This window comes from Phoca vitulina, unplaced genomic scaffold (assembly GCF_004348235.1).
Source record: "Phoca vitulina isolate PV1807 unplaced genomic scaffold, GSC_HSeal_1.0 scaffold30, whole genome shotgun sequence".
NCBI lineage: Eukaryota > Metazoa > Chordata > Mammalia > Carnivora > Phocidae > Phoca > Phoca vitulina.
In genome coordinates, this window is record NW_022589733.1 from 18,017,583 (window position 1) to 18,038,421 (window position 20,839).

Sequence of the window (20,839 nt, forward strand, 5' to 3'; positions counted from 1 at the left end):
TCCACGGGGGAGATGAAGCTTTCCAGAGCCGCAACCAAAGGCCATTTGGGAGCTGGAGCGGGCGGGGTGGGAGGGAGGTGGGGCGGGGGGAGTTGGGGTGGGGAGAAGTCCCTTCCCTCGATGACATTGGGGTCTAGAGCTGGCTCAAGACCACAGCTTTCCAATTAACGTTTGGCATCCCCAGGCCACAACTCGGGAGCACTGTGGGAGCAGGAGGGAACAATGAGCGAATCACGAGTGCCCAGTCCCAGAATCCTGGTACACCGACCGCCATCCCAACTGCAGGAAAAAGTTCCAGGACCTCTGGGGTCCGCGTACTCCTTTATTCCCATCCTACCCCGGTGTCGGCCTCGCAGTGTCTGCTCCTGCTGCTGCCTCCGGATCTCAAAGCCTGTTTTCCCTCTTCAAGTATAAACCCTATCTTCAAGAAAAACAACCTCCTCCAGGCAGCCTTCCAAGGACTTTTCACAACCAGAAGCCCTGTACCTGAGCGCCTTCGGTCCACGTGTACCTTTCCATATGACAATCTGGGTGGTGACTCAATATACGAGCCCCTCCCACCCCACCCCTAGGCCGACTGACAATGGTCCAGCTCCAGGATGGCCTGTGGCCCTTGCCATTAAGAAAGTATGCACTAAGTCCGCAAAAGCATTAAAAAAAAAAAAAAAAAAAAAAATGTAGTTTATTGGAGCATCATGGCCGGTGGGGCGGGTATTGCTGAGTCTTGGGGGAAGGGATCCCATCCCGCCGACCGCAGGGGCTCCTAAAGTGCACTCGGTGCGGCGAGAGTGGGGGTGTTGCATAGAGAATCCGGCTGGCCGCTCCTCCTTGGCCCTCCTGCCTCTCCACCCGACTAAGCCAGGCCAGCCTCCGGGCCGCCCCGCGCCCCGGGCTCGCCGCTGCTCGGGCTCACGAAAACCGCGGGCGCACGCACCTGCAGCGCCAGCCCGGTCTCTCGGCCCCTGCCCCCTGGGGCGGCCAGAGCGGCGCTGCCCAGGCGCGTCTGGGCCACTGGAATCTCGTCCATGGACTCGGCCGACGCCGAGTGGTAGGCGCCTGCAGGCCCAGTGGCGTGCACTGGGCTCGCGCCGGCGAAGTCCGATGGCGAGCTGGAGCTGCGGCCTGGGGCCCGGGGCACTGCGGGGATGGAGGAAAATGTGAAACTGGGGGCTGTGACACTCTCGGGTCCCTACCTTTCCCTCAGAGCTCAGGATGCAGTCAGGAAGAGACACTCACCCGGCAGCCTGGGCAGCGGCGATTCAGGGTCGAAGGTCCCAGAGGTTGGCACCTTATACACACGCCGCTTCCTCTTTTTCTGCAGAGAGAGGGGAGAACCTGAGTGCCCCTTCCCTAGACCGCACATAGCCCAAAGAAGCAGAGGAGTGGGGCAGGGTAGAGGCTTCTTTCCAACCCCTTCCTCCTGGGCAAGGAGGCCAGCAAAGTCCCCCTTACCTGGGGCCGGATCCGGGGGGGCAGAGCCTGAGTCTCTAGGGAGGAGGGTGGTGGGGGTTCCACTTGGCCTCGGGTGGCAAAGAACTGGGAAAGACTGAGGGGGAAGTGGAAGGGTAATCGCTGGATGGCCATTGTTCCCTCAAATCCCACCCCACTGGAGGTCCTGAAATAAGCCTCCCTTCCTAGTACATAGAAAGGGGCATTGATTTGTCCAAGGGTATGCCAGGCTGGACCCAGACCTATATACTGTTGCCTTGGCCTACCCCCTTTCTCCCACCTTGGATGTCCCTGCCATGCCAATGATAGATGTCCAGGTGGCACATGCCCAGCTTGCACTCACTTGGCATTCACTGTGGCAGGCCTGGCCTGGCCAGGGGGTTCTGGGCGCACGTGGCTGAAGGTCCGCATGTAGAACTCCATCTCCTGGGGAAGGTGGGGGTCAGGGAGGCTGGGGGGCCAGGTGTGGATCCAAGGCCTTCTGGGTCCTGAGCCTACTCCATCCTGTATACAATACCCCATCCTATACAGAACACCCCCTTCTCACTGGTCTCTGTGGGAAGTCTGGGGGCAGAGGTCTATGACTGTCCTCCAAGCTTCCCAGCTACGCTGGGAAAATCCCTCTGTAGGCCAAGGCTTAAAACACCCATTTCTGGACCTTACCCCATCCCCACCATCTTCCTTACTTCATCTAGTCAAACTCCTCCTCCAGGAAGCCCCTAGCCTCATAGGTCCAATGCACCCAGTCTGCTCTGGCCAAGGTGGGTGGTGGGGAAGAGGCTCTCAGAGCAACCCTCTCCTGTTCCTCTCTTTTCCCAGGGTTCCAGTCTCTGAACTGATTTTTTTCCCTGGTGGGAAACTGGCCAGCAGTTCATATGCCGGAGTATGCACCCAAGGCTGTGTCACAGCATGACTGGACCGGAGCTGAGTCCTCAAGGTACCAGCCACAGTCTTGGCTACCTGGGGGGTGGGGGAGTGGGGGTAGTGATGGGGGTAGTGGGACGATGGGAGGTCTCCCCCACCTCAAAAGAGGAGGCAGTAAGAGGTAGGGAAAAAAACAGCTCCACAGCCCCATTTGGGATCAGGCTTATAGGCAAGTTCTGTGTCTACTTTAGTCACTGATCCTCACAGCCACACTGGGAGTGGCAGACCCAACCCCTGAAAGCGCAGGGACCTGAGGCCAGGAGGTCACAGAAGTGGGTTGGGCTGCCACCCAGGACACAGGACGCCCATGAGGACTGCAGATGAGGAGACAAAAGCTAGGAAAAAGCCAACCCAGGTACGGAGGGTGTAGGGCAGAGCCAGTACAACGACGCCCCGCCCCCACCGCGTGGGGGAGGGCACCCGGACAGCTGTCACCCGCTCCGAAGTCGTTTCCATGGAGACCCAGGCGTCCTGACTAATGCAGAGATGACACTGCAACAGCAACGCTGTCTCTAAAACAAGCCTATGTTTGGGGGCAACGGCTCCAGAGTGGGGCCCCTCCCGCATTCCTGCTCAGGGTGGGGGTGGGGAGGCTGCCTTCAGGGCCCTGGCAGATCTGGGGGACAGAGCCCAGCCGGCCCCAGGCTGGCTGCACAGATATGGAGACTGATGCCCAACCAATGCCCAGGCTAGCCCTCTGGAAAGTAGTGTGGGGGTGACAGCCTCAGCAGAGGAACACTGGAAAAGAAGGGGTCAGAGGCCAGTCGTGAGAACTGGGACCTCAAGGTAATGGCTAGGACCTCAAGGTAATCTGTACCCCACATCTTTCCTCTTCCTCAGTGTGGAGTCAGCACCCCTCCAGTGCCCAGCAGAAAGGGGCAAAGCCTACCCTAGTGCCCTTGGGCTCCAGAAGGGGGGGTGGGGCAGGAGGGGTGGGAGAAGCAGCACCAGAGGATGGTCCCAGAAGCCTGAGGGGCCAGGATGAGACAGGAGCCCAGGCCCTAGCCAGCTGGAGAAGTCTGAGGGTACAGCGGGGTTTCCCCACTCAAATCCCCCTGGGATCCTCCCACAGAGACCTTCAAAATGTGCACACTCCTGCGCAGTAAATGGTACCTCTCGGCCTCAGCACTGTCCTCTCTGCAGTGGGACAAGCACATCCCTTCTCCCCGCCCCCCCCCCCCCCCCCCCCCCCCCCCCCCCCCCCCCCTCCAGCCCCCCCCCCCCCCCCCCCCCCCCCCCCCCCCCCCGGGAAGCCTCCCTCAGGTCATGTGCAGATGATATTAACTGCCCTTGCTGCTCTTGCTGCCACACCCGACTCCAGAGCCTAGGCAGGCAGTGACTACAGGGCAGGGGCCAAGAGCCCTCTAGTCTAAGCATCCTAAGGCCAGCCCTGCCTCAATGGGTACTGACTATGAAGCTTGAGAAAGTCTCCTGCCTACATCTCTGAGGCTGTCTCCTCTGTGAAGTGGGGATGGAGAAGCTGCCCACTCCCAGGATGGCTGCCACTGCACTTACATGCGTTCTGTGCCAGGGACCAATCTCTGTACACGGTGGTGTGGCAGGGGGGCTGCCACCAAAAGTCAGCATTCCCCCAGGCCTCCCAGGCCTTGCAGCCTGGCCCGCCCCTGGCAATGACAACAGGAGAGGCGGGGTCCCAAGCCTTCTCCCAATCCACCCACCAGCCTGTGTTTGTGTCTAGTTGCCATGAGGACTTGGGATCCAGAGTTCAGCCTTCCCAGCAAGGCCTGCCTGGGCCCCCTGCCTTCCCAGTCCCTGGGGGCTCCAAGAACTGGACCACCCCCACCCCCAGCTGCTGACCTCAGGAAGCCACGGGGCGTGGGAATGGGGATAGGCTGGTCAGTAGCTGGGCTGGAGGGTTCCTGCTTCAGAGTGTAAGGACTTTAACTCTTCCCAGACCCAGCTTGTTTAACCCTTCTTGGCCTCAGTAGGCTCATCTGCAACATGGGTACAGTTACATTACCTGCCTCACGGGCTCTTTTAAAGATTAAATAGGGTAATGGGTATAAAGGCTCAGGATCACGAGTGGAGAGAACTGATGGCTCCATCCTAGTGACCTATTCGCTGGTCCACCCCTCTCTCTTCTGCAGCCCCAACCTGCCCACTTTCAGGCTGCCACATTCCATGCCCTCCAGCACATGCTTGGAGCCTGGACAGGAGTGTACATGGGGTCAGGGAAACACAGGGCTCCCTCTGGCTGTGCCCACACTTGAGAAGCAGACACGTGCTGAGTATAGGCTTGGCCTCGCTCCTATTGCCTCCAGCATCCCCTACTCCAGCTGCGGTTCCAGGCCTGCTTCCCTTTGCCCTGTCTCATCACTGGGGCTTGCTACACAGCCCACCACCCCTCCCACACCCAGGCCCCATCACCCACCCCCTTAGCCCTCTGAGCCACTTCTATACCTGAATGGGCCGCATCTTGGGGGGACATGACTCGAGCTCCCTGTGGGCCCCCTTTGCCTCCTGTGGCAGGCGATGCTGCACGATGTACTCATAGGTGGTGAGCTTGTGCCACACTGAGGGGGTGAGGAGAGGGCTCAATGCAGTGGAAAGGGGATCCTAGAGTTCAGAAGGTAAGGGAGGGTACCCAGCCCCAGCCTGAAACCACTGTCCCCAAATACACTACCCCATGAAGTGAGACCAGAAAGCCAGTACTGAGAAGGAGCATGGTTTCAGGGATCTGCAGCACAACTGGTACCTCCCTGTGGCCGAAGGACCCCTATCCCCTGCAAGGCACGTGTAGGTGTGTGTGTGTGTGTGTGTGTGTGTGTTGGGGCGCGGGTGGGGAGGGACTTACTGAGATAAATGTGGAAGCAGAACAGGTGGCCCAGCAGGGCTGTGGAAAGCAGGCCCAGAAGGATGAGTAGGGCGGCCAGGGCCAGGATGGCAGGAGCCTGTGTCTCCACAGGGGCAGCGGGCAGGAACACAAACCACACATCTGTGTGATTCTTCAGCACTGCAAGGCACAGGCAGACTGCTCATCTGGGGCTATGACCAGCCCCGCCAACAGGCCCAGGGTTGGAGGGTGGGAGTGGGCCTGGAGCTGGAACTGACCTTCAAAGTGGTGATTGGTGCGCAGCCGCATGGGGTTGACAAAGAACTCCACAAAGACATAAGTGGCCACCAGCACGAGGAGCAGGACACCCAGTAAGGCAGATGCCACACTGTGTAGAAAGAGCCTGGGCCCAGCCGTGGGCAGCTGTCAGCACCCAGGTGCTCCAGCTGGGTAAGGGCCCAGAACTCGGAAGGGCCCGTGGATGGGATGGGGACCCAGGCCTCTGACCCCACAGCCCGAACTCCTCACGCAGTCAATGGCTTGGGCAGAGATTAATCTGGGCGGCCGCCCCAGCAGGAAGAAGACCCCAAACCTGCCCTCAGCAGTCCCGGGCAGCAGCCACCAGGAGCACCACCCTCAGACCAGCGCGCGCTAGTGCACACCAGCGCCGGGCCCTCTAAGCACCCGAGCCCCGCCCCGCCCCACAGGCAGGCTCGGGGTCCCTGGCTCACGCTCACACCCACGCATCCCCAGGCAAAGGTGCGGCCCGCGGCCCGCTCTCACCGGTAGTTCCTCTCGCCCACGCAGTTGTTGAGCCACTTGCAGTGGTGGTCAAAACCGCACACGCACTTGTTGCAGGCGCTGCAGTGCTTGGAGCGAGCGCTCCTGCGGGAAGGGGTGGAAGGGGCACAACGCACTTGGCTAGCTTTTCCCGCACTTCCCCGGGGGCAGCTCGCAGGGCAGCGGAGGCGGCGGCGGAGGGACCAGCCACCCGGACGCCGCACCTGGAGCGGGTTACCCACCAGGCCCTCGGCTCCGCGGCGGAGCGCGGCGACGGGGAGCGCGCACGCCCTCTGGCGGCACTGCGAAGCAGAGCAGCCACAGGAGGCCTCGCTTCTGAAGGGCCAGGGGACTCGGAGGAAGGAGGGCTTGGGAGCCATCACACTTCCCCACTCTAGGATTGCGCACCTGCATGACGGTGGTATGAAACGGAAATGGGGCTTCCTTTCCAAGCAACGACCCCTGCGCCGCGCCAGGAGACGATGCACGCGTGCGACCAGGGAGCAGAAGAGAGCAAGGCTGCTGGGTCTAGGGCCTGCATTGGTTTCTCTGACATCTCCATTTTTTGAGTCCCTGTTTCCCTGTCAGTCTATGGGAATTTTACTGGCATTCTTCCAGAAAACCGCAGTCTGTCTGGGCTACCCAAAGGGAGCCAAAGGAAGAGGAGCAAGCTGACATCTAGGCGAGCAGTTTGCTGCAGGGGGTCAGATAAGGTGAGGTCACATTAGGAATGCACGCCCAACGGGGTGTGAAGTGAGCTGCAACCCCTTCCCCCAGAAGAGAACGGAGTGGGTAGCCAGTGCCACGGCATCCACTAAAGAACAATGCACTGACCGGTGCCTGGCGAAAGAAAGGATGATGTGACACCAAACTCCTCAGTGCCTTAAGGCCCTCGGCTCTTACTCTGTCCTGTGGACACACCCCCTTCAACAGGCTGCTAGATCTCAAGATTAGAAATGTGGAGCTAGCCTTGGACCATACCCCCACCCCCAATCCCCTGCCTGAGGCTGGAAGCTCCAGGAAGGGAGAGAGGGGCCTAGGGAGGCAGTCCCTAACAGCCAAGGGGGTATGGGCTCTGCACATTCTGACTGCCCTTCCCACTAGCAGTGTGATCTGGAGGAAGTCACTTGGCCTCTCTGGGCTTCAGATTCCTCACGGGTAACTGAGGATAACAGTACAGGCTTGGGGGCCAGGCAGGCTGGGTTGTGAATCTGGCTCTGCTACCCAATAGCCATATGCAGGCCTCTCAGCCTTTTACAGCATTGGGCTCTTCCTCTTCTGTGAGGTGACAAAGATGCTGCCCACCCTGCACGGTTGTTCATAAGCACTTCGCACATAATAAGTTAGTCATTAGACTAACTTTAGTTAGTCTAACTAGACTAACTGTTAGTCATTAGAAAAGTGTGTGGCAGTGCCAATGTTTCCTACTTTAACTGTTGGAAATGCCATTCCTCATCTTCTGTTTCCAATCTCCTTGTCCTTCACCCAATTCTCTGTCACTCCATCAAGGTTCTTGACTGTGTAAAACACGAGGGTTCTGCGGCATCAGGATAGCTCTAAAGCCCTGGGCAGGCCCCTCTCTGCCTGGAGCGCCCACTGGCAGTTGCCCGGGGCACACTCGGCACCCACACACACCCTCAGCCCCCACTCACTCACACATCTACGTCGCACAGGTTGCAGTGCAGATCTTCAATGACGTGTGCGTGTTGGCTGCGGTTGAAGATGGGCAGGGGCCCTGCATAGCTCTTGTCCCGCACGTTGGCATCTGCTGGATCGATGGAGACAGCGGTCAGGTGAACCACGAGGTGGCCGGCAAAGATGGCGCCCATGCACTGGCCCAGCAGGTTAAAGACTCACTCCGCACTCTGCCGGCTGGAAGCCCCCCTCCCCAACTTTCTGGAGCCTGACAACGGCTGGCTACCTCCATGTGACTCCCTCATGCAGAGACTCTCTGCCTGTCCCACCTCCTACCTCCAGCCCCACGAGAGCTTCCTTGTCAGACCGCATACCCATGACCCAGATGGAAGAGAGGAGCCATCTGGTAACAAAGCTCACAAGCCCCTGCCTACTGCCGCTGGGGGGCCCCAACCACAGGGCTCTGGCCGCACTCCTCCAGGACGGCCATAGGTGCTGGCTGGTCTGACCTCAGAATCCAGATGATCTAGTTTCAGATTCTAAATGATGAAGTGAGACTGAAGGAGATTATCCTCTGAGGCCGAGGGACTCAAAATATAAGTTCTAAGTTTGTTTCTCTTGCCTTCATAGGAAGTCAGCTCTGAGAGGGAAGCAGCCATCCTTTCTCAGCAGCTGGGCCAGATGGAGAATCACTTGTAGACAGGGTCTCATACACCCACCACCTCCCCGACTGGAGTCCAGCTACTTGGAGCCCTAGGGCTCAGGGTTCTGAGGTGACTTGGCATATTCAGGGCCTGGCCAGGGGCAGCATGGCTAATTCTGGAGCTGAAACACAGATCTTCTAGGACCAACTGCTCAATGACTAGACCAAATGCTGGGGACAAGCATGCTGACAACTTGCTGCAAAGTCTAAATTAGTAAAAATTCACCAAGAGACTCTACTCAGGCAGCCATCCGCCATCTATCCATCCATCCATCCTCTTGCTAACCAGGCAGACATCATCCCTCCATCATTCATCCTCCATCCATCAGCTGCCCAACCTCATTTTTCCTTCTTCCTCCTCCTCCCAGCAGCCAAACTTCCATACATGTCTGCATGAGCAAGGCTCTGCCCTAAGTGGCTGTACCACAGCGGAATGCGAGTCCCATAGCCCATCACAACCTCTCTGTCCCTACGGCTCTGGCTGTAGGTCAGGCCTTCACCCCTTCCCTGGGTTATTCCATAGTCTCCTGACTGTTCCTCCTGTCTGCGCGCCCTTGAGCCTGCCCTTCACTTGGTCCCGAAGTGAGCTTTGCATAGCTTAAACCTAAAATCTTGTCCGCTTCAATTTCTACAGTGGCTCTCAATGGCTCTCAAACTACAGTCTACTATTCAGTTCAGTGCCAAGGGCCCTTCCGCTCCAGCTCCACAGCTCCTGTCAAAACTGCCTGGTATCCCCAACCACTACTCCTCACCATTCCAGCCTCTCTTCAGACACACTGAATATTTAGCAAACATTCAGCTTCCTGCCTGCTCCAACACTTCTTCCCCTCCCCACCCCTTGGTTCATTCATTCAACTGTTCACTGAGGTCTTTCTTTACACCAGGCCCTACGGGCAATGGCAGGAGCAAGCCAGCCTCGGTCCCTCACCCCAAGGCGCCTGCAGTCAGGTGGGAAATACATATGTTAATCATATAATGGGTGGATTACAAAGAAGGAAGTTCATGGGACTAAGTGAGTAACTGCATGGCCTCATCTAGTCTGATGGGATCCAGAAGGCTGCCCTGAGGAAGTATCATCTCAGCTGAGACTTGGAGAGGAACAGACAATAGGCACCTGGTATAAAATCGATAGGAGGGTCTTGGCTGGGTACTGGGAGCAAACAGAGTCCCAGCCAGAGGGGTGGCTGATGTGTGGTTCCAGCTCATCTCATTGCTGCCATGCAGGAATGCGGGCACATGTCACCAAATTCTACCTTTTCAAAAGGAACCAGAAATCTGGATTTTTATGTGAAGTCTCATTTTTTAAATACTGACAATAAATAAATAATTTTTAAAACACACCTGCCAGGGGCGCCTGGGTGGCTCAGTTAAGTGTCTGACTTCGGCTCAGGTCACGATCTCAGGATCCTGGAATTGAGCCCCACGTAGGGCTCTGTGCTCAGCACGGAGTCTGCTTGTCCCTCTCCCTCTGCCCCTCCCCCAACTTGTGCGTGAGCTAAAAACACACCTGCCAAAGGAACACTTAAGACTGTCCTTTTTTGTGTGTTAATTTTCCCCCAATTAAAAAAGAAAATCTCACCTAAAAAAAGAAATAAAATCTGAGGGCGCCTGGCTGGCTGAGTTGGTAGAGCATGCAACTCTTGATTTTGGGGTCGTGAATTCAAGCTGCACATGGGGCACAGAGACTACTTAAAAAAGAAAAAGAAAAAAGGGGCACCTGAGTGGCTCAGTTGTTAAGCGTCTGCCTTCGACTCAGGTCATGATCTCAGGGTCCTGGAATCTAGCTCCTTACTCAGCGTGAGGCCTGCTTCTCCCTCTCCCACTCCCCCTGCTTGTGTTCCCTCTCTCACTCTCTCTGTCAAATAAATAAATAAAATCTTTTTAAAAAAAGAAAAAAGAAAAGAAGATCTGTAGGCAAAACAGGCCCAGGGGCTGCTAGTTCTGGACTCGTGCCTTAGCTGGTTGTTGGGACAGAGTCAAAAGTCTTCCAGCCAAAGACCAGTGGTGTCACAACAGAGAATCCCAGAGGAGAGAACATAAGAGGCGGGGGAAATGGGCACAACCCAGAACCCAGAGAGCCCTGAGGATCTTGAAAGTCATTCCTTAAGGCAGGAAGAAGCCATCACGGGATGTTAAGCTGGGGAGAAACCGGATTTTTAAAGGGCGCTCAGCTGCTGGGACACAGACCGACATAGATGGACTGGCCCAAGTGAGAGTGTGTGTGGGGAGACCTGTCTGGAAACGAAACAGTCATCTAGTCCAGAGGGGCAGGCGGCAGTGGGGAGGAATGAGGGCAAGTTTGATAGCTACTTAGGAGGTAACATCAACAGGACTTGCTGACTGACTGGATACAGGTGATGAAGGAAAGGGGCCGAGCCAAGGGTACCTGGAGAAACAGCCGCAGAGAAGGCCGGGTGCGCGTCAGGCGAGCATCTGGGCCCATGGCGACGCGGGTCTACATGGCCCTCCTCCACCCATAATCTGCTGTAAGGCTCCCACCCTCATACCTACCATGTGACCACCTCCAAGCTACAAGGCTTTCCTCCAGCGGGAGGCTAAGCACCCAGGGCGGGGGCCCTGTCTTACTCCTCTTAGCAACACCAGGGCCCGGGCCAGTTCCAGGCCCGAGGTGGGTATGTGGTACACACCATTAGCCTACCTCATTCCTCAGGGGCCCTGAGGAAGCCTGCAGAAGAAAGGTCGCTTTGATGGAAGGAAGGAGAGGCATCCAGGCCTAGAAATGGGAGTGCCGATCTGGGTGGCTCTGTGAGCCTCCACATTGCCCAAAGCAATGAACGTGGAGAGGACAAAACCCTTAAACCGTCCCACTGCCTCACTGTCAGCTTGCCTGAGCAGCTCGTCTGGCCTCAGTGGGTATCAGCTGTGTGACCTCAGGAAGTTAATCTCTCCTAGCACCAATTTCTTCACTAGTAAAGTGGGGAGAACACCTTCCTTACTGATTGTTATGAGGATCGAATAACACAGTCCACATACAGGGGATGGCACCATGCCTGGTACATATATGTACTCAATAAATGCTGTCACTCTTGTTTACTGTCATTTGCCCTGACTGGACTTACTCCCACCATGTGGTTATTAACCTGCCTTCCCAGGTACCCTGGTGGCAGAAACCCAGGTAATCCTGATGAGGGGTACGCCCATCCCAGATCACGGGAGGAATGTTTCATGAAGCATTCTACTTAAGAGCACTGACTAAGGCCTGTTAGTCACCTCAGGGAAAGTCCAGTTTTCCATTTACAGAGCTGATGAGGAGGCCCTGGGCCCTAGTGAACCAGGAAGCCCTCCAGTGACGTTGCTGGTGTCTGAGGACAAGAACCTTCTCTAGAGTCCTTCTCCACACACCTGTCCTTGTCACTCACCAAGGACAGCAAGCTTACCCTTCTAGCTCACACATTCTGGTGCTCACACACACACACCCTTGCATGTTCCTTGTCCTCTGGGAAGCCGGCAGGACTCTTCCTGTCAGAGAGAGGAGGAGGCCGAGAACCAGAGAGCTGGCAGAAGCTGCTCAGCCTGGTACAGCCCCGACAGGGCTGAGCTGTGGCCAAGCTCAGCTGCTGACTCTATGCCCAAAGCTTTCAAGTTCATCCCTGCGAACCTCCTTTAGCTCACTCTAGCCTTCCTCCCCCACGAAGCCCAAGAAATCATTTTCATGAAGCACACGTACCAGGGCACACTCTCCTGGGGACCCTCTGGACAGGGGCACATGGCCACCTGCTGCACCCCGATCTCCCAGCCTTGTAGCCATGTCCCCTGCTCCTGGGAGTTGTGGCCGAGGCTAGGGCAGTCACACCGCCAGGCTCATGCAAGTTTGTGTTTGTCACTGTTCCCGGGAGCCTCCAGGGCATCTTTATCCCTCCTCTTGTCAATTCAACCTCACCCTAACAGTGTGATTTACAAAACCAATGAGCTCCTAAACAGTCCCGGGTACAGCAGAATTATCTGACCGTACATAAAACCACATGTTAAATATACCAGGAAACTTACTATGTAAAAGAATTCTACCATGACTTTTTGAAAAGTGAAAAAGTCTTTTGTAAATGGAATAATTACTCCCTAATTTATCCCCTGTCGAGCTCTGGACGTAATTAGCTTTAAGGCTTTCGTCTATGACACCCTTGCGGTGCCTCAGGTGGTGAGGTTCCCAGCTGTGTGGGCTTTAAATGCTCCAAGGTACGTTCGGTCCATCTGCTCACCCCACCAGGCAGAGAGGCCAAACAGGGGTTGGAAGCCAGGCCGGCCGCTGGTCCTCCTGGGCAGAGAAGGGGCCTGTCTGCCCTTCTTTGAGGCTCCGGAGCACGGCCTCAGGCCCCTGCCATGTCCCTGTCCACTGCCCCAGGCCTTCCATGTACTACCCACACTTTCCCAAGGATACAGCATAGCCAGTGGGCACCCAGTGGTGAGGCAGGAGGGGAACAAGGACCCCAAAGCCAACGACAGCGAAGAAGAGGTACAGCAGCCAAGCCACAATCTGGAGAGGGTGAGGGGGCCAGCTCCACCCGTTCCGGCGCGACCGCTGGCCCTGCAGCTCGGGGGACACTCTGCGGGCCTGGGCAGGCGCTGTCCACACACTCTTCTCAGGGGCTGTCTTGTTGGAGGGCTTGTTGCAGATGTTCATCTCCAGAGGAAGAAAAAGTAGAGAGAGCATCAGCCTGAGGAGGCCCGGGCTGGAGCCCAGCAGCCCATGCCTACAGCCAGGTCCCAGCAGGGGGGAGCAGGCTGGGACGTGAGGCCATCTCCCAGCTGCTCTGCGGGGCGACCAGCGCCCTAGCATGGCCAAGACAGCCCGTGGGGGAGGGTGGTAGTGGAGCGCTCTTCTCGAAGCCCCAAAGCCAGCTCTAGCCCCAGCCCCCGCCAGGACAAGGTAGGAGGGGCCAGGGTTTATTCAGGACACAGTGTGGCTGCCTGTTACTCGAAGTGCTCTGTCTCCACAGCCATCAGAGTTAAACCCAGTAAGACATGTTCTCATCTGGTAACAATATCAGGCTGAGGCCAGAGCACTGAGAACACATGCTGATTCTGTTAGTCACCTCTGTCCTGAGGCCCAAATGCAAGTGTCAGAGAGGGGCCCCTTACTCTTTGCGAGGGGAAACAGGGAGTAGGGGTGCTCACAAGGGGGTCTGGACTCTGCCCCTGGCCCAGCACATAATCCCTTTAGGACAGGGGCCACTGGGAGACCCTAAAAGCTCTCCCCTGTGCCTCAGAAGGGCGGCCTGAGACCTCCTGGCTGGGGAGGAGCCAGCATGCAACAGAGAAGGGAGGATCCCTCCTTGCTTCCCTCCAGCCCCAGAAACGACCGTGTTTCTCCAGGTAAATTTGAGCCTGGTGCCCTGGGAACAGAGAGGTGGGCTGATGCTCTTTGACTCACTTGAGATCTGAGAAGGCCGGGCCTCCTGCAGAGGCTGACCACCAGGTGGCAGCACTCGCCCAGCCCCCACGCCACCATCCTTCAGTCTGAGACGGGCCTGGCGGCCAGAATTACAAGCAAGGCAGGCAGGGCGCGCTGTCCTTCCAGCAGGAAGAGCCCCGCCCACAGTATCTTCTGGGCCTGCGGCGGGACTAGAGCCTGGGCAGGCAGCGCCACCCCTGGGGAGAACTCATGGTGGGAAGGCCGAGAGCAGCCCACAAAACCCAGGCAGCTGGACTCTCCTTTTAGGAGCCCCCATGCCCGTGGGCCCGGGGGTCTGACGATGCCAGAAAGTACGGCAGACCCCCCTCAGCACATCTGCCAAGAACATCTGCCTCACCTCTCGGCCCAACAAAATGTGACTTGACCTTCAGAGCCCAGTCTAAGAGTCCAGGAAGCTGTACCTGATGCCCCAAACAGAGTCAGGGGGCTCTCGTGCTTAGTCTTTATTGGGCAAGTCACTTTGCCACTCAGAACCCTGTGTCATCCTCATGTCTGCCCCCCGTTACGCCAGTTTCTCCTAAGGGTAGCAACAATACGGTGACTCATTCACCCCTGTTCCCCACATCCCCTCCCCCAAGCAGCCACAACATACCTTGTACATAGTAGATGCTCAGTAAATGCTTGCTGACTTGAAAACATCTGAAATAAAGGGAGATGTGGGTGCGGTAAATGATGTGGAACCCTGGTCCACCCAAAGCCATCTGGCCCACTCCGCACAGCCACCATGCAGACAGACCTCTGCCCCAGCGCCCCCGGCTGCTGGCTCTTACCCTGACTGCCGGACAGTCCCACTCAGCCACTGCCCTTCATCCCGCCCGAGGCCCAGCGCCTCCGGCAAGTCAAGTCTGGCGTGTTCACCTGAGTAGCCTCATCTCAAAGCTAAATGGAATGACCTTAGTTTTCTCTCAGGGACTCAGGTGGAATCCCTTGGTCATTTGCTTTGTCTTCAATAACAAACAGTGAAAGGTGAATAAAGAGCCCCAGCTTTGGAGGAAAGAGATTAAGGTTCAAGTCCTGGCACTTACCAGCTGAGTGGCCTGAGTTTCTTCATCTGAAAAACGGGGGGTAGGGATGGCTACCCGGGCTGTGTATAGATCAGCGACCCTGTAAGTAAGGCCCTGACACATAAATGCTCCCTAAATGATAGATATTGTAATTACCCTTAAAATAGCCCTCTGGCTTGTCCCCGTCTCTCCAAAGGGAGGCTGCTGCATCTGAAACTCTAATTTTCAAAGGGATGGGGAGCGGTGAAGCTGTTTTCTTAAACCAGGGGTCCCAAGGAACATGTTGCCATGAGAGCTGGGCCACTAGATGGTCATTGTAACCATCTCACCTTTGATCAAATGGACAAAGGTGATTGAAAAAAGAAAAAGAGAAGAAAGAGAAAAAAAAAAAAGCTGGCACCACTTCATTTTCAATGTCCCCAGACGTAGCAAATCTGTCTTTGATTTCTGGAAACAGTCAAAGGTCATGAGGTGAAGCCCTGTGAACAGCCGAGCTGGGGGACTCTGCTCAGGGGCAAATCCCTGTGGCTTGCACCTCACTTCTCCAGTGACACCATCACCAGGGTAACTACTTGGAAGAGAACCTATGAATTGGGAGCCCTAAGTTCCAGCTTTCCTTTTGCCATCTTCACACCTCTGCAGCCCTACACCTTGAAGTTTCTAAAGAAAGAAGCAGAGGCACATGGCTGACGTGTCCTCGCTGCCCGGAGTGGGCTGGCAGTGGCCACAGGAACCCCCCCAGGTGCTGCTGCCTCCCCGATTACCTGAAGCGGGAGGAGTCACCATCTGAGGCTTTGGGGGTGGCTCTGACTCCAAACCAGGGGACCCCTGGCCCAGGGAGGTGCCGCTCGTATGAGACTGTGGGCAAGGGGATGGGGCTACTGGGCCTAAAGCCCTTACGGCAGGGGCGGCACTCCAGAGCGGACATGCAAGCTGGCTTGTCACCTGCCCCGAAAACCTGGGCCGGCCAGCTCTTAACTGATGGCATATTCCCCTGTGGGGCTGGTGGCTACAAAGTCTTTTGGCCCAGAAGACTTTGACTAAAAGGGCTGAGGGGTAGGAGAGAATCCAAGATGGGGCCTCTCAAGCAGGGATGGGACCAAGCACTGTCACCAGACCCAGGAACTTCTCTGGCTGTCCCTCCCTTCTCAGCACTTCTCTAGGAGCCCAGACTGAAAGATGCATGGCTCTGCTCCCGGACAACTTGGCCAGAGCACTGCACTCACACACTGGCCCAGGCAGCACTGTGGGGGCCCAGCCCCCTGAGTGCGCTGAAGATGTAAACACAGGCTCGTGCTTTCTGGGGGCCCAGACAGACATGAGGGTAGTGGTCGTGGGTGGGTGGAGGGTGGGTGAATGGGTCCCACAAAGGCCAGCCATTCAGTGTGACAGAACACAGGGTACACGGCGGGGTGTGTGTGTGTGTGTGTGTGTGTGTGTGTAGGGGGCAGATCCAGAGAGAGAGTTGAGCCCTGAGGAGCTGCAGGGTCAGATCCCATGGGGCCTAGGAGGCCAGGCAAGGAAGCTTGGGTATTACTGAAGAGCCACCAGGAGTCACGGGAAGTTTAAAGCAGGGTAATGATACAAAGGTGGTGGGTGTTTCACAAAGCTTTCTAGTCATAGTGGGGAAGAGGGCATGAGCAAGAGGGGAAAGGGTAGGCCAGGGAAGGCTGCAGCCCAGCAGCCTTGTGCTTTGGGAGGAACTGGTCCAGGAGATGGAGGTCAAGCCCACAAGGTCCCTAAATGCCCCCAGCTGCATCTCTGAGAGGTATATGAGCCTTGGTGAAAGATTTTTCATGTACTTTCTGCTGCCATAGAACAAGCCACAGAGTTAAACTGGGGGAGATGGAGGAAAGACAAGAGGGAAGAGGCCCCATGGAGTGTTATGGCCAAAGGTCACCACCACGTTGGTAAGCCAAGGACCCACCTGGCTTCTGAGGTGGGCTGGGCCGGCTGTACAGGCCCTTCCCTTGTCCCAATAAGGTGAAGGTCATTGCCAGGATGACAACAGTCTCTTCCTGTTAACACTCACTTGCTAAAACTCTAAAATTGCATTTTCAAAAGAAGGTTAGGTGACCTTAATTTATATGCCTGATTTACACAAGGGAACTCTTAACATTCTTAACATTTCAAGTTCTCATTATGAACTGCAGAATAGTTACCTGACTGATCCAATTCCCTCTTGCCCACCTCTGCTCTCACCGAAAGAAAAAAAAAATATTGGGGAATGCTGTTCTGAGATTCACGAATGGCACTGTCAAAACCACCAGACTGAGTTGTCCCAGCCCTGGAGAGGCTACGGGCAGCCCTGCATTCCTGCAAGATGTCTGAGAATGTCAGAAAAGAATCAACTTAATTACTAAAGAGGGTTTGTAGGCGGAGGCCACTGAACTGGGAGGGTAGAGTGATAGGGTCAGAGGAGAAGAGACAGGGCTGTTGGGGGGTACTGAGGGCCTGGGAACCTGAGCCACCGACGGAGAGAGGCAGGTTGGAGCCAGGCAAGAGGGCTAGGCCTAGAGACACAGCCAGGTTCTGGTTCCTGCCCTGCCACTCACAGATTGGGTAACCCGGAGGCAAATTTCAGAGCGACCTCTTTGGGTATCTCCTTTACTCAGCTTTCAAAAAAGTTAGCTGGGGGGGGGGGTGCGGGGGGCACCTGGCTGGCTCAGTCCATAGAGCATGCAAGCAACTCTTGATCTGAGGTTTGTGAGTTCAAGCCCCATGTTGGGCGTAGAGCTCACTTACAAAAAAAAAAAAAAAAAAAAAAGCTAGCTGGAAGGCAATTTGGCAATGTCTACCAAACTTTGGAACACATATACCCTTGGGCCCAGTCATTCCATTTCTAGATATTTATCTTATACATATGGTCACAAAGTACACAAAGATTCACTGCAGTCTTGTTTGTAATAATAAAGGACAAAAACAATGTAAACCGACTGGGGCACAGCCACACAATGAAAGGCCGTACAACACCAAAACGGAGAGGGGTGAAATGACCTTTGATACACAATGAAGTGGAAAACAAGACGTGGGGCTCGCTGTAGAGTGTGCTACCAACTGCGTAAAAACAAAGGGGGACGGAGAGACGTTTAAGTTTCTATTTGCGCAGATTCTCTCTGGAAAGAAATACAAGAAGGCCAACACAGGGGCTGCCAGCCTCTGGGAAGGAGCGTTATTAGTTGGATCCGGTGAGAGAGATTTGCTTTGTGCACCATTTGAAATTTTTTTTTACCACGTGCATTTAAGGCTTTTGTAAAAAGAATTATGTCAGATCAATAATTGAGGGGTGTCACCCTTACCCTCCTGCCCCACTGGGCTGCCGTGCAGACCAAATGTGCTTGTGGGCTCCAGGGCCCTGTGCCACGCCTGACAAACAAGGAAATCCCACCTAACGACCACGCAAAAAGAGTGCCCGGTTTTAGTTCAATGCTTTCTCACTCTCGAAAGCAATTCTGAATGGTTCATCTACAAAGCTGTGAGGAAGAACCATAGGGCTCCCTGTGAGTTGTTGGGGGTCTTGTCAAAGCTGGAACCAGACCACCAGAGGAGCTGCTGGGCAGGACCTTGGTCCAGTCCTCAGCCAAAGGCCAGCTCAGCTTTCCATGGCTCCAGGACCCAAAGGGAAAGTGCATACCACAGGATGGTTTTGCTCACAACCATCTTTTCTTTTTGCTAAGAAAAGCTAGAGGATTTATGGTTGCCACCTGAATGATTTTCCATGGATACTTCTAACCAAATTTTCAGGTTTCTTCCCTGGATCTGCTTTTAAAATAATTTTCACTAAGATTTAACAGATGCCCAATTTAAGCCTAAACAGGAGCTGGAAAAAAATGCTACATGGTGCACACTGTTTTACAATGTGAAAAGTCATTTATAACGGAAGTTTGGGGGCAAATACTTTATTAAAATTCCCCACAGGTGCCAGAGAAGTCTCTGGCCTTAAAGTTCTGGGAAGCGGTTCTAGTTTGACTAAAGGATGCACATCACCACAATGCCCAGAAAATAAATTGAAACTTCAAGCTGTTCTCATAGTCCTCTCCAGTCACTGGTCTCAGATGCAGCTGGGCTCCTCACACAAACAACATGCAGAAGTTTGATGCTAGAGCAAGAAAAGCTTGAAACCCCAATCATGCCTGAGTTGACATGGTCTGAAAACATTTTCTGTGCCATTCTCCCCCTGAAGCAACCACTGCAAATTGTTTGGGATTCAAGTGTAGCCAGGGAAAGGGGACAAGAAGGGGGGGGGGAGCAACATGGAGTGAAAGCAAGGCCAATGAGAGGAGCCAAGGGTTGTTGATTTTAACCAGGAAAGCAACTCACATGATTTTAGGAGCAAGCCCTAAGGAACACCCACCAAGAAACAGTCGTTAAGAACAAAGCTGTGACAAAACAAAGTAAGAAAAATAAAAAGGAAAAAAAAAACCTGGCTAATTAAGCACCAATGTTGCTTTTATTGTAGGTCATGGTGATTATCTGTTTACAAACCCATCTCCCACAGTGAACCACCAGTTCCACCAAAGCAGAGAACACCCTTCATCTATCTCTAAATCCAACTCTCCTTCAATAAGAAAAATTAAGCCATGTCTTACCATCTCTGCTGCCATCACCCTAATCCAAGCCTCCATCATTGGTCCCCTACATCGTTTCAGTGACCATGGCCATCACTAGCATTTAGAGGGTGCTTTTTCTGTGCAGGGCACTGCTTTAAGTGCTTTGACAGAATTCACTTATAAACCCTCACAACTCTCTGAGGTAGGTCTTAGCATTTCCAACTGCTCTCATAGGCCTCCTCTGTCATTGGTCTCCATGGGCTGGCCTCTCACTTTCTCTCTCATAAACAACATGCGAAACAACATCCCCCCTTCACAGACGAAGACACTGGGTCTCAGAGGGGCTAACTTCTTCTAGGAGACACAGCTAGACTGGCAGAATTAGGATAGCCCTCGACTACTTTACTGGTGTGCGGTCATAAAGTGCGGCCTACAGCAGCCGAAGCAAGGTGAGCTTTTCAAAATGTCAAACTCCTCACAGCTTTTCAACGGTTTCCTCCTCCTGCTGGGATACAGGTGAAACCCCATTACACCCTTCAATGCTCCCCTCCCACTTTCTGTTCCTTAATAGTACTTTGCTGTCTCCGGACCTTTGCATTTGCTTTTCCCTCTTCCAGAAACACCCTTACCCTACTTACAATGCTGGTTTCTTTTCAACCTTCAGGTCTTAGCTTCAAAGTCACGTTTTACAGCAGACCCTGCCTGACCACCACCCCCGCCCCCTCCATTACATCACCAGAGCACTTATCTCGACCTACAATCACTTTAGTCTTCTATCTGGCGCCAGCACACCCCCCCGCCCCTTAACACTCTGTGGGTTCTGGAGATCGCGCCGTTTCTAGGAGTCCTCCGTGGCCCGGCGCCTGGCACACAGGAGGCGCTCAACGCAGATACGTGAACCTAATGAACGCTAGAAGGAAGCCCCGCGCTCTGCCGGGTCCCTGGAGCCCAGGCCGCGGGCTCCAGGCCGAGGTGAGCGCAGAGCACGGCCGAGCGGCGGGCAGCCACAGCCACAACCCCGTGGCTCAGGCCGAGCTTCCAGGTGAGGACCGCGATGGGGGCTCCTCACCTGCGCGTCGCGGCGACCAAGCCAGATCGGCCCTGCCAAGGTCACCCAGTGGTTCAGCCCCCGCGCCTGGCCGTCCACCCTCCAGGGCGGCAGCACTTCAGACCCTCGCAGCGGAGATGATCCCCGGGACCAGGCGGCGGCGCGGCCCGGAGCGGGGCCCCATCCCGGGCCGCGCGACGGAGGCCGGGCCGGCGAGTCCTCGGGATCCTGCTGGAGCCGGCTGGCGGTACGGCCCGGCCAGGCCGAGGCGGACTAGAACTCTTCAGGCGCTGGGCCCGTTCCCCTGGCAACCGCGCGGGCTACGGCGCCCCACAGCGGCCAAACCGCGCTGCGTCAGTTCGCGCGGGCATCGAGGCTCGGGGCGGGGCTCACCAGGGACCCCCGGAACCCCAGCCGACCCCTTTCCCCATTCCCTTTCAACTTTTCTCCTCGAAAACCCACTCCCCCCACCTCACTCCACAGCTGTCTTCTCGAAATCCTAACTTGTCCCAAGCGCGACC

The 20,839-nt window shown here is 55.6% G+C and overlaps 1 protein-coding gene across 2 annotated transcripts; it reads right to left on the reverse strand.

The window, feature by feature from the left end:
* Positions 1 to 84: 84 nt before the first annotated feature.
* ZDHHC1 (zinc finger DHHC-type containing 1) lies at positions 85 to 20,606 on the reverse strand. Of its 2 annotated transcripts, none has more exons than XM_032424329.1 (12): positions 20,340 to 20,606; positions 14,309 to 14,355; positions 12,682 to 12,924; positions 7,604 to 7,779; positions 5,951 to 6,052; positions 5,446 to 5,570; positions 5,189 to 5,347; positions 4,795 to 4,907; positions 1,793 to 1,953; positions 1,453 to 1,546; positions 1,237 to 1,315; positions 85 to 1,137 (listed from the first exon to the last, which is right to left on the reverse strand). In XM_032424329.1, exons 2-12 carry the CDS (start codon positions 14,315 to 14,317, stop codon positions 854 to 856), a joined length of 1,545 nt encoding a protein of 514 aa, XP_032280220.1. In that variant the 5' UTR covers positions 14,318 to 14,355; positions 20,340 to 20,606; the 3' UTR covers positions 85 to 853. The 2 variants fall into 2 exon arrangements, with proteins under 2 accessions (XP_032280220.1, XP_032280221.1); XM_032424330.1 differs by having other exon boundaries at positions 146 to 1,137; positions 1,793 to 1,875.
* Positions 20,607 to 20,839: the final 233 nt, after the last annotated feature.

Coding starts and splice junctions, on each gene's coding strand:
- ZDHHC1 (XM_032424329.1), bottom strand. Junction 6,053..7,603: donor AACCTGTGCGACGTAGATGT/GTGAGTGAGTGG, acceptor CCCTTCCCGCAG/GAGCGCTCGCTCCAAGCACT. Junction 4,908..5,188: donor CTGCTTCCACATTTATCTCA/GTAAGTCCCTCC, acceptor TCACCCCCTCAG/TGTGGCACAAGCTCACCACC.